General features: G+C 41.1%; 1 protein-coding gene across 1 annotated transcript in view; it reads right to left on the bottom strand.

Moving 5' to 3' along the window:
• Positions 1–2,462: 2,462 nt before the first annotated feature.
• PRTG (protogenin) overlaps positions 2,463–12,812 on the bottom strand; it is a 78,816-nt gene continuing 68,466 nt past the window's right edge. Inside the window, exons 15-21 of the mRNA XM_041418406.1 lie at positions 11,386–11,513; positions 10,438–10,608; positions 6,710–6,892; positions 6,031–6,151; positions 4,966–5,131; positions 3,887–3,991; positions 2,463–2,795 (exon numbers count right to left, since the gene is read on the bottom strand). Coding sequence (XP_041274340.1) covers positions 2,463–2,795; positions 3,887–3,991; positions 4,966–5,131; positions 6,031–6,151; positions 6,710–6,892; positions 10,438–10,608; positions 11,386–11,513 — 1,207 coding nt within the window. The remainder of the gene's footprint in view (positions 2,796–3,886; positions 3,992–4,965; positions 5,132–6,030; positions 6,152–6,709; positions 6,893–10,437; positions 10,609–11,385; positions 11,514–12,812) is intronic.

The following is a 12,812-nucleotide window of genomic DNA, read 5'->3' as shown; positions in this document are numbered from 1 at the left end:
AAACTTCATGCTACAGTTACACATTCTTACTCTAGTTTTGATTAATTCACACTCTACTTAACTAAAAACAGTACTCTGCTGTACACTACACGTTCTGCCTGACAAGACCGAAAATAAATCTTTGGTGAAAAGTTTTCTTTTTCTTCAGCAAGTAGTAAAAAAACTGTTTAAAAATATTTTTCTTAATACTGTACTGTTCATCAACTACAAGCTGGAGAAAAAAATTACACTTGGAATTCTTTGGAGATATCTGCTGGCATTTTAAGTTTCTTTAAAGGCTCTTGTAACAACAAGGTAGTTAAAATTGTTCAATACAACTCACCTATGCAATCGGCTACTAAATTCAAGAAGTCCTATTGGTTTTTGTTAGTAACTACTTATACAATAAAATGTATTCAGCTCTTCAAACCTATAGCTTTTTAACTAGTTCAATTCCTTTTGGGTAAAATGTGGCTTCCTTCTCCTCTACAGAAAAGTCTTTGGTACAAGATCATTCTTCAAGCATTTGAATTGCCACTGGTGAGTGTGTACTGCATGCTTCAGGACTGGCAACAGCTCCAGGGAAAGAACTCCAGGAACCAGAGCCCGATTCCTCAGCACAATCCAACCACGAGAGTAGGGCTTACCACAACTTCTGACCACCTACTGACACTGAGGAGCAACACAGGAGGTGACATCAGCCTGGCACACCTGGAGGTGACATCTCAGTCCCAGCAACGTCAGTGGGAGTTCTGACAGACTTAAACAGAGCCAGGAGTTCCTATGGTTGATTTCTCACAACATTATATTTTAAACAATTTTTTTAAAGTAAAAACATTTGCCTAATTTTTTTTTCTTTCTCTCTTACTTTTTTAAGTAGAACAGGGAAAGAGGAGGAGTGAGAAGAGGACTGGATATAGATACAGGCAAGTTTATAACATTGAATGATTCCAGCCTCCTCCCTGTCTCTTGCTCTCTCCTATTAAAACACAAAATGATACCCTGTCAGTTTGCTCCACGTTTCCGTGAGGCAGCTTAAAAGTAACAAACTGTTCCCTGAGTACAGGAAAAAAACAACAACAACAAAATCCAAAAAAACACTAGAATAATTTTTTAAGGAGGTAGTATAAAACAGGAATTGCATGGGTTCGAGGCAGTAGCAGTACTTACCTCTTTCAACAGACTCTTCAACTAAAGCTCTGGCTTTTTTTTTCTCATGGTAGCCTAATCAGAGTTTTAGATTGGCATATAGGTAAAGTCACTCCCTGAGCTAAAATTCCTGGCTAATAGCACACTAGGTGAAGGCAAGGAGCAGGTTTGCATCCTAACAGTTCTGAGACATACTACAATGCTAGCATTGCTTATCAGCACTCAAAGATGGGTAAAAATGAACTATAAACTCATGTTACAGCTTATTTAAAATATCTAAGAAGCATTTAAGGCATCTTTCTGTACTCCAAAGGAACTTTGTGAATGCTAAAAAGGAATAAGGCAAATCAGTAATTTCATAATATATAAGGCAAGGCACCACTGCTAAGAAGTACTGTGATACTGGAATACTCAGTGTTATTATCTATTCCATAACTCTCAGGCAAAGCCAAGCTGTTTGAAAATGCTGAGTACTTCTTCATATTGCTATGATTTTTAGCCTTTACTGTGAATACAGGGGCAATATTTGTCACACTGTGGGGAATCCAGCATGTCCCAGAGCCCCAGGGATACAACATATATGCTGCCAGCAGCTGCTGACACAGGTTTCTGAGGAAAGGCACTGTCCTAGGCTTACTGAGGGTCTAAGAAATCAAGAGGTACAAAAGATTTCATGTGGCTGCATATGTGGAAGTCCCAGTTCTCCCAGTTTTTAACATACTCAGTGTCAACCACATGAAATAATACCATTTTATACTCTGAGGTTTCCTTCTTTTTAAAGACAGAGCTTCAGCTAAACAATCTTGTCCACCAACCTATACAACTCCCTGATCACTGAGTACACACACACACACACACACACACACACACCCACACGCACGCACGCTCTCTACACATAACTTGGGGCGGGGAAATGAAAACAAAAGACTCCACAATAAAACAACACTACTAGGAAGTATCATCAGTTCCATAGCTGAGACCAACTAGAACACAAATGAGGTAAAGCAGTCGTCATTCAGAGTTCGCCTCTCGGCAAACTGAGGTAGATAGTCAGCAAAAGGGCCAACAGCCTTCCCTTTGCTCCAGTGACGTATTCTTAACCTTCGTCAGAAATCTTCACTCCTTTCACATTTTTTGACCACCGAACATTCAAAATGAGTGAGCTTTAAAAAAACAACCCAAAACATAGGAAACAAACCCCCCGACATTCAACAGAACTATGGATCACCCGCTAGGTCAGCCAGGCTTTCCACAATGAAACTTTGGCTCCCTGTTCATTGTCCTTCGAACAGACACACGCTGGGACCGCGGGGCCGGGCTCAGCGGGGCCGGGCTCAGCGGGGCCCGACGGGGAGGCTCTGCAGCGGCGGGGCCTCCGCGCCCTGAGGGCTCCCCGCGCCCGAGTCCCTGCTGCCCAAAGGGCTGCTGCCCGGAGGGGTGGCTCCCGGCACGGAGGAGAGGTGGATCTCGTCGTTGGACTCGTGGGAAAACCTGCCGGAGTCGCCGGTCTCGTGGCTCCCCTCGCTGTTGGCCGAGTGCTCGGTGTCGGCCGCCACGGCGAAGGGCAGCGGGAAGCTGGGCGGCTGGCCCGGGGAGCCGGGGGAGCCGGCCCGGCCCAGCAGCACGGCGGGGCCCGGCTGGTACAGACACACGAACCTCCTCTGCGGCTGCACAAGAGCACAGACAAAAGAGCCTCAGAAAAGCTGAGCCACATTTGGAATTTTTACTGCATTTCCTGTCTCCTATTCCACCAAAATGCTTCTCTCAGGGCTTTCTTAAAGGAGTTTAAAAATAATCAATCTCAAGTCTTGCTCATACTTTTCTCTTCCACAGTAGATGAAATAAACCTTCTAGATAAGCATGGCTAATAAAAAATTATTTCACTGGAGAGACATGAAGAGTATTTTAAAAACACACTTGGTAGAGCTCCTTCCCATCCCCTCATGCATATTCTTTAAGCATTACTCCTTAGGCAATAGCAAATATTTTTCATATAGAGGCATCAGAAATAAACAGCTGTTTGTAGAAATATTTTTAAATATGATTTTACCACATGGACATCAAGACTTTCTAATTCTTAAGCACACAGGAGCACAATACAAATTAAAATGCAATGAAGGACGGTTATATGCTCCATAGGTATGAATTTGCATAGTAATGTTCCAGATTTGGTTTAACACTTCAGTTTTAAACTGCTCTTTTTTCTCAACCAAATAACAACTATGTCCAGACCAACAATTTCAGAAGCCAGATTGTTCTACTCAGGTTCTCAATTTTCTCAGTACTTTGGGTATATCATCTAGTTTCCCTTCTTTGTTTCTCTTCAGCCAAAAAAATTTTAGCTGCCAGAGTAGGAAAGGATTCTTTATTTTAATATTATTTTTGTTTGAAAATATATATTTAATTTGTGTTTATATTTATACAGAGTCTCTGCAGAAGTAGTTCATGCAATGCAAAGTACACAGAAATCTTTCTGCTCACAGATACAAAAGCAAAGGCAAGTAAGCAATCAGTTAACAGTAAACAGTGTCTGCCTACTGTAGAGTCACTGTGTCCTGACAATATCTGTCAGAAAATGGAATTTCTGTCAGACTTTAGTAGGATGAGGTAGAACACCACCAACCTTACACAACTGAAACTATCCAATTAATACTAAGACCACTAAATATGTTTTTCATAAACAGAAAACTATGTATCTTCCTTTGCAAAGAGGGTATTACAGTAAAGATTGTGCACCTCTGCCCATAAGAGCAATTACCTCTTCAGTCTTTGCCTTCTTAGCATCTTGGAAGAACAACCACCTTTTCTTGCCATTAGTCTTTGTGACAGGTCCATAGCTGTTAATAATCAGATCAGATCCTCCCTACAACAGAGGAAAATGCAGACATCTATTTTAATAAAGTAAATTTCTAAGAGACTTGAAAATATTTTTCTATTCCTACCTCTTGGTTCCATACTGAAAATGAAGACAAATGAAGCCTCAGTGGTGAGTCACATTTTCGTGGTCTGGTACGCCTCTGCTCAAGACAAGTCAAGAGCAGACCCACTAAATCTGGCAGCTTTCTGTCCAGACCCAAAGCTGCAGTACTGCAGGCACACAGCAAAATATTCCAGCTCCTGCTCTTGCTCTAGTACTTAGAATGAAGCCATTCCTAGGCAGTGTCTGTGCCTCTGCTGGGTCCATTTCCATGTCTCAGCTCTCACACATCTCCTCAGGGAGCAGCTGCACTCAAGTTTGCAGTGGGAGCAGAAGAAGCCTGAACACAGTAAGTCTGCATGTGAAAGGAAGGCCACTGTGGGGGTGTCACGCTGGACTCCTGGACTGAAGGTTCTGCACCTCCACTGGTACTTTCTGCCATCTAGGCTAATTTATAATGTGACTGAGTATGAGTTTATAAAGTAAATATAGGGAAAATATAGGGAAAAATAACACTTTTCTGAGCATCTGCTTAGTGCCATAGTTGACTAGACTGTGCACAGGCACTGACTGAGCCGGGTGCTGACAGGAACTCTCACTTTTCTCCTGGGACCAGCAGAGGCCAGCGAGCAGCCCTGAGTCCATGGAGCCTTTATCCTTTGATGCTGTGCCAGGGCCACACTCTGCAATCTGCAGAGCACAGTTGAAGACAAGTGTACTCAACCAAATCTCCAGCTGAACTTGCAGATAAGTCTTGAAAATTTGAGCCTGGATTGCCAACTTTGTGCTTGTTCCATTAATAAAACAGCCTCCTGGAGGTTCGTAAGATATATATTTTACTTTTGATAAGGGCTCTGATATTATAACAATGAATTCTAAAGAAAGATTTCTGACCTGGGAGTTAGCAAAACTCACAGTACCTTAGCATCAATGAAGCTGTTTCCCACTATCATTGGCAATAAGGATTCTTCATTCTCTGCAATTCCTTCAATATTCTTCTCCACTTCATTAGGACTGGCTAATGAGATGCTGGTATGTGACAGCTGGTCAGTGCTTTGCTGCACAGGCTTAGGAGCAGATGCTTTCCTACACAACATAAAGGAGGAATAAAATTGACCCACAGGAATACAAGAAAAAATAAATCAAGGATAAACTTCAAAGCTATTATTAATCAAGTAATCCTGGTATATTCTTGGCATTTACATTTTGTTATATGATACTCCTAACTCACATGGAATTTAAATATTATTGCTTGTGATAAAAATAACATCTGCTTCCAGTTAATCATACACAGTAGGCTACAAGCTTATGTGCAGACAGGAATTGTCATGATTAGTAATATTACTTGGAGGAAGTAACCACTAATGACATTAAGACCTTTCTACCATACTGCACAGAGACTATCTCCCAATTCATATTTTTTCCTGCATGTAAGCTAAAAAGGCCTTGTTACTGGAAAATACTTTCAGTGAATTTTTACATTTATTATTTCAAGTGACTTATATTTGTTCTGATCCCAAGGTTTTGGGCAGAGTCACTGGGCCAGTTTATACCCGTTAGCAGCTGATGACAGACACAGATGGTGACTTGCACCACTGTAAAGAAACTGCATCATGGATCTGCTTTAAAATCTGCATCATGGTACTCCTTTATGTCAGAGTTCCTCACGTCCAGCAGCACCAGGGGGTTAAAGCCTTGCCAGCCAGGTGTGGGCAGGCTGGAGGGTTCAGCAGGAGGAGCAGAGGATGAACAGCAGCATGCTTATCTGACCCAAAACAGGGGCTCAGCTGCAAACATGCCTCATACTGAGTTGTCAAAGCACCACCACTGACTCACTCTGCGGGTTCTTCCTCCTTTTCATTGGAGAGGGGGCTCAGGCAGAGTAGGAAGAGCCAACAAAGTGCTTTGTTTACAACACTGGTAGAAACAGGTGAAGAGACAGTACTTCAGAGAACTTAGCTCAAACTTTGAGAACAAAAACATACCTGGCTTTACTGCGATAAATTAAGATCAGGATGCAGATAAGGATGCAGGTCAAGGCTATGCAAACTCCAACAACAATGCCAGTCATTGATTTCTGGTCCAGATGGTAATAGTCAGAATAAGCTGTATCAAAAAGGAACACAGAAAGGCTCAGTAAATAAGAAGAGTTAACCCCTGCTCCCTGTCAGGAAATTAATAGGGTTGCAGTTACAGCCACAGAGAAAAATGCTTCCTTCTAATGAGATTTCCAGGCCTTCTCTGTCATACATTTTTATACTTTTGAAAATAAAACTTGTAGACCAGAGGAGTGTCTGGTCAGTGCAGTCCTGGGAGGGGAGGAAGAGGACAGACCCAGTGCTGCTGGTATCTCAAGCCAGATAAAGGACTAAAAGGAAATGCCTTAGAAGACTGGCTGCAAAGTTACTGATGTAAAATTCAAACCAGTTAGGTATTCTCATTTAAAAGGCAAACTTTCCATTTCTGAGCAAGAGAATTAGATCGGTTCTGAGTTGAACTGAGACAAAAAATCCAAAATTGTTTCATTTAGAAGAAAATGCTGCACTGTTAGGACTGCCTCACATAAAACAGAATGGTTTACCCAGAAAGTGGTCACAGCTAAAACAAACAGGGATCTTTTCTCCCCAGTACTTGTGACAGAGTAATCAAAACACTGCTCCTGACCTGTGGAATCTCCAGAATCCAAGCGTTTAGGTCTCTGGTTAGACTCTGATGTCTCCTTTGGCAGGACAGCAAATTCCACTGCATTTGAGAAGGGTCCTTCTCCTACTTCATTGGAGGCAGCTATTTTAACCAAGTAGATGTTTCCTGCTACAAGGTTTTCCAGCAAAGCCATGGTCATGGCTCCTAGGAAAAGATAGAATAAACAGTTCCAGTTTGACAAAATTTTGGGGAAAGACTCAGATTTAGACATTGGAACCTACTGTTTTTTCCCAATAGCACCTTTAAAACTTGCTTGAGGATTGTTATCACTTTGATACATTCTACCCTGCATGTACAAGCTACAGAATGAACAATGGACTTGCCTTCTCATCCCTGGTTTCCTTTCTCTGCATTCTATTTGAACACAGGACACTGTGAAGTGCCAGTATAGTTCAAAACCAAGATTCAAGTATTGGCTGTGGCACAGAGCACACCAACCCTAAATCTAGCACAGCTGCATTTCAGTGTGACAGCCTTTATGTTGTGATCACAACTGTGAGGAGATGCACCCAGCATTAGCCAGACTCTCAGGCAGAGAAACCAGAACATTAAACCTCTCTCACGTGTCTCTCCCCCACCTACTGTACCATGAACGAAAATTGACATAACAAAAGAATCCGGCTTCAGTTCATCAAATTTCAGGTCTAGTTAAATGAACAGGAAGCTCTGCAAGAGTACCTTATACCATGATTTTAAAATAAAATTAAACCCTATTTAGACTTGTGTAGGCTTCCTTGATTACTGTGCATCTAAGCTGTGCTACTAAGAATATTACAGAAAATGTCTTTTTCGTATGCTAGGGATTCATTTCTTAAAGTCCCTGAAGGCAGGAAAAAAGATTAAGAACATAAATAGGATTCACTAGCATTGTCCTTAGACAGGCAAAACTCCTATCAAAATCAATGAGAGCTTTGCCTGCCCAGGGACTGCAACTACTGCTTAGAATTCCAATTCATTTCTAAAATGCCTGTGTTTCTTGGTACCACAGAAATATGCTGCTTTTATTTCCCTACAGTGGCAGTTACAGCACTAAATCTATCTCTTTGCTTTCACATATTCCATTTACTTTCTCGGACTGAAGTCAAAATTTTTAATCAGATTGAGAAGTCAAAATGTATACTATCACAGAGCCTATAAAATATAAGGTTGTTTTGTTGACAGAAAAGATTATACATTTGGCAAAAAGGAAGCTACTTCAAAAGCTTGTTTCAGTTCTTCCATTAAAAAAAACCCCATTAGCCGAAAGCATTTGAAGTAAAATGTGAGGTATCTGTAACCAAAGGAGCTGTAATATTTAGCACCAGCAAGGGTGAAAGGTCACATTTCAATATCACAGGCTCCTTGCCACCAGCTCCTTCCCAATCTGCTGCATTGCTAAGGCAAGTGAGCACTTGGTACTGATTTACTGCACACCAAGTGTGCAGGGGCTGTAACTTCTGATCCACTTGAAGAGAGCAAGGGAAGAAGGGGGAGGTGGCTGGAACATAACTCACATCATGAATCAGCACCAAAATGCAGTTATATTTTCTGGTTTTGCCAGGCCTAACACAAGCTCAGTCAAATTAGGGGGTGGGTTGGGAGAAAATTTCCTGCACAAACTAAAGCCTGTGCTAGGACTTTTATAAGTGACAGGGTTGGTTTGTGGTTGTTTGGTTTGGTGGTTTTTAAAATATTTTTTCTTATTTGAGGGGATTTCTCTGGAGGTATGAGAATGGAATGGAGCCAAGATTTCACAAATTTTCTGCAGAACAAGTTTATCATCAAGACAAAACAATGCTATTTATTGCATAGAGTTAACTGATCTAATCAGAATAAATGCATTAAAAAACCCAAACCCTGCTTCTACCTCAAATTACCTATGAAAGGACTGTCACAGGACTGATCATGCTATGTGCCCAATTTTATCTCTACATACTAATTTCCTTTCACAGACCTTTTCATCTATACTTTAACTAAGACCATAACAGATTGTCCTAGTGTGTCAAGAGGCCTGAATTCCACACCATGCCTCAAACCCCAATATATCTGTCAAAATGCAAAATTTGTGGCTTTAACATTGATGGACACAGTAATACACTGAGATTTATAGCTCTCCATTTGCTCATTGCCTCCAACACTTTCAGTATGGGAACACATGAAAATGTTTACTGTTATTGCCATCCTGCCATCCCAAATCTCTGGTGAAATACTATCAGAGATGCTGTTCAGTTTCACAGGCATGACTGAGCTGAACAATGCATCTGAAAGCAATTCAGCCACTTTGCTGCACGCAGCAAATACAGTGTATCATCAACAGAATCAAGTATAAGCTCTCTGTGAATTTATATGTGCTGGGGTTTTTATTGAGTAAAAAATAAAAGTAAATTTGTCCTTTAATATAACAATATCACTGTTTCTTCCAACAATTTAGTTGGACAACTTTATTTAAATTACTGTTTCACTGAACAATTTTAATAGTGAAAACCCATGGGCTCAATCTTCCCCTGTAGTTAGACCTGATTGATATTTCAGACTAGTTATTTTTCACAAATTTAGTTCAATAATCCTTTTCCTGTTACTCTTCACAGCTGGCCATTTTCTTTGAGGCCAGCCTGACAAACTCCAATGTGCTGCAGCAGACAAAGTGGCACTGCCACCTTTCACAGGGGCTGTTGGTCCCTTGCCCTCTCTTCAGGAGCAGCACTAAGAACAGCAGCAATGAACTGGAACAGCTCACTCTCCATGATGGTGACATGAATTATCTTCTGTGAGAGCATACTCATTAAGTTCTTAGAATTATCTCCACAGAAGATTTACAGCCTCACTCTCTGCTGACAGCTAAGTTTCCAGCCAGGTAACAAAGAGAACAACAAAACCGTAACTCTTCCAGGGCAATCCTCTGAAATAGGCTACTCAAGCATATGACTTTGCTCTGTAACACTGAGCTTTCCTCTCTGGTTTAAGACATTTTTAGAACATTATTGATTCTGAACTACCTCTGTCTATTTTGACTATCAATAATTCTGACTATTACTTTTTTCTGGCAACAGTAGAAATCCTTTCTTGATTCAGCTCTTCAAATCCCAGTATTATTCAGTAAAGTGCCTACAAAAATTTATACTATCTCCACATGTAATCACAGAGATGTGACTGCAGTTCACATCAGCATGCCCAAGGTACTGTGAGATTACTGGGGCTCAGCAGTAGAATAGAGCCAGAGAGTTAAATTGAATTTGCAGAGTGATTTACTGGAAGTAGGAGAAAGTTCATTAAGCAAACTGAGCTAACTGGATTGGCAGTGATCGACAGGAAAATATAAACCCACACAGTCACATTTAAACATCTCAGAGACTTCAGATTTGAAAGAGTGCATTTACAAAATGAAACCATCACAATCCTGGTTACAACAAAACTGAGATGGATGTAATTGGATTTACAAGACATTTTGGTTTACATGCACACACTGAGCTCCAAAGCAACACAAGAGAGCCGAGCCCCTTCTCCCCCCACCTTCTGAATATGAGCTTGTTGTTTAACACATCTTCCCATGGAAATAATTCTAAACTAATTGGAACTTTCATGTGAACACTTATATTAATTTATTTCGTAATTCATAGCAGTAGTGTAGTCCAAGGTTGCTGAAAGTAACAAAGCATCTTATAAGTAGCATCAGTGTTTATCCAGTTCATAGATTCATGATTTTAGTTTACCTTCTCTGTGCAACACTTGCCATTCCCCAGCAATCCAAGACTTCCTGGATGCATAGAGGATAGTGTACCGTGTGACAACTGTTTCAGGACCATCAGGTGGCTTCCAGGAAACCAAAGCAGTATTATCCTCTATCAAAGTCACCTTCACTCCTACTGGAGGGCCAGATGGTGCTGTGAGAACAGTAACACAATGCTATTAGGCTAACCCAATTTACATGCAATTAAATTGCTCAGAAAGGAACTGATGTGCAGTCCTAATGGCCACTGCTACATCCCAGACACCACACTGAAACAAGCACATACTGCTCCTCAGAGACACTCTCCTGTTACCTCTGAGCCAGAAAACAGCTTAGATTCTGTAAATGCAAGTTTTGTATTTTTCCCTCATCTCCAGAAAGAAACAGTTACTGACAATAAATGCCTTTTATTGTCACTTAATTATCCTGTGAACTAGTACCTCCCAAACATTGCTTTGGTGAGAACATGGAACTGCAGGTGTGGATTTTCCCCTACCAAGCTGACAGTAAATCAAACCAGCAGCTAAGGCAGCAGATGTGTAATATTCTTACAGTTTCCAAAACTTCTGGGGTTTAAAATATGTTTTCATAAATGCCTACGAATCAGCCACACCTCTTCAATATATACATATTTTAAGGTTTTTATTCAAGTTATTTCTAGTTAGTTGCTGCTAGTAGTGAAAACATCACACTTTATACAAAAATCAATGCTGACTTAGGGTGGATTTTGAAAAATAATTTCACAGTTCCAAAGCAGGGATTTCCCTGCTAGCATTTTTCTATCTCTCACCATGAAGAGCACTATCTGTGTCTCAGAGGAAAAGATTTCCCTCTCCTACACACAGCCTAAAATTAATAAGCACTTTTTCAGGCCATTTGGTTTACAAAATGTTCTTTTTAGAACCATAGGGTCCCTCTCCTGGTTCCTTACCTTCAGGGAGGGTAGTGTGGTAGACTACAGGACTCCAAGGACTGGAGAGCTGGTCCACGTGCAATCGAACTGCAAATTCGTACATGGTTTTTGGCTCAAGACCTTGAACTAACATGTGAGTCTCTGACCTGGACAGATGAAGGAATAAATTGTATTAAACAGCAGCAGTTGACTTGAAGATCCCCACATTTTCATGTCTCAGTCACATGAGTAGATTCCCACTGTCAGTTCCACACAGGACAGCCCAGTCCAAGTCCAGACACGTGGCACACCTGTGCTGCCTGCCTGGAAATGGAAATGCAATTGCACCAGCCCTGGAGCTCTCAGGAGGATGCTGTGTCTGCTGTCAATTGATGTGAGCTCAAGTTTTTATAAATGTCGTTTGAACAGCTGATGCACTAACTGCATTATTGGCTGGATCACCAGCAGGTATCCCAAATTCAGCTCTTTACACTTGTCCATAGGACACTGTGCTTCAAGCTGGAGTAACAAACTGCAACCAGTATCACAACTGACAAGGCACATGGATCTGCTTCCCAGTTCACACACAGAGGCTATATGGGCAACATTCCTTCCACTTATGGCCTCCACACCTCATGTTTAGGGGATGAATATGAATGCTCCTTACTGATCTGGTAGCAATATTTAGTAATATATTAATTGCAGAATTGATTCTATTAATTATAATACTGCAGTTTACAATTTGATCACAAAGTCAATTGTAGACATTTCATTTTACTTTGATTCTGGGGCAGAGGGAAATCTTTCATATATGCCAGGGTTAATTCTGGATGATAATACCACATCAAGATTAAATCTCAATTTAAAATGGTCTTACTCTACAGATATTGCTTTATTAAATCTCATTTAGTATTTTCATCTTCTGTACTGCAGGGGCAGTAACCAGTACTCGCAATAGCCTCATCCTATCACAAAAAGCAGCACTCATTGCTATGCTCCACATTGCACACTAAGAACTTTACATGGTGATTATACTGTGTCTAATCATTAAGCCGGGAGTTATACAGCAGCAGATGTGTTCTTGGAAGAGAAATCCATGAATATAAGGATGGAAACTATTTATCCTTTAAGACAGAATTTTTCTTATTTAGAGGTTTGAGTAAACTGAAGTTCTGAGGGAGCTACACACATGGATTCCCTCAGCAGCCCCACGGCCCCCAGCACAGAGCAAAGTGTTCTGCTCCCACACCACCTGGGCAGAGGCTGAACAGCAGCCCAAGGCAGGCTCCCTTCCCTGTTCAGCCATGCTGTGTCTCACACATTGCTTCTCTGCAAAGCAAGCAATCCTACTCAGCTTCCCCCTGGCAGGGTGCCACACACTCAGGAACTTGGCATTCCCACAATGAAATGCTCAGCCCCTCAAAAATTCTCATTTTCAGTCTTAAAATCAGACACTAGACTAAGTC

Source organism: Onychostruthus taczanowskii, unplaced genomic scaffold, assembly GCF_017590055.1.
Source record: "Onychostruthus taczanowskii isolate IOZ18803 unplaced genomic scaffold, ASM1759005v1 scaffold6, whole genome shotgun sequence".
Lineage (NCBI taxonomy): Eukaryota > Metazoa > Chordata > Aves > Passeriformes > Passeridae > Onychostruthus > Onychostruthus taczanowskii.
The sequence above is the reverse complement of the archived record's forward strand: the minus strand, read 5'-3'. Positions and strand labels throughout refer to the sequence as shown.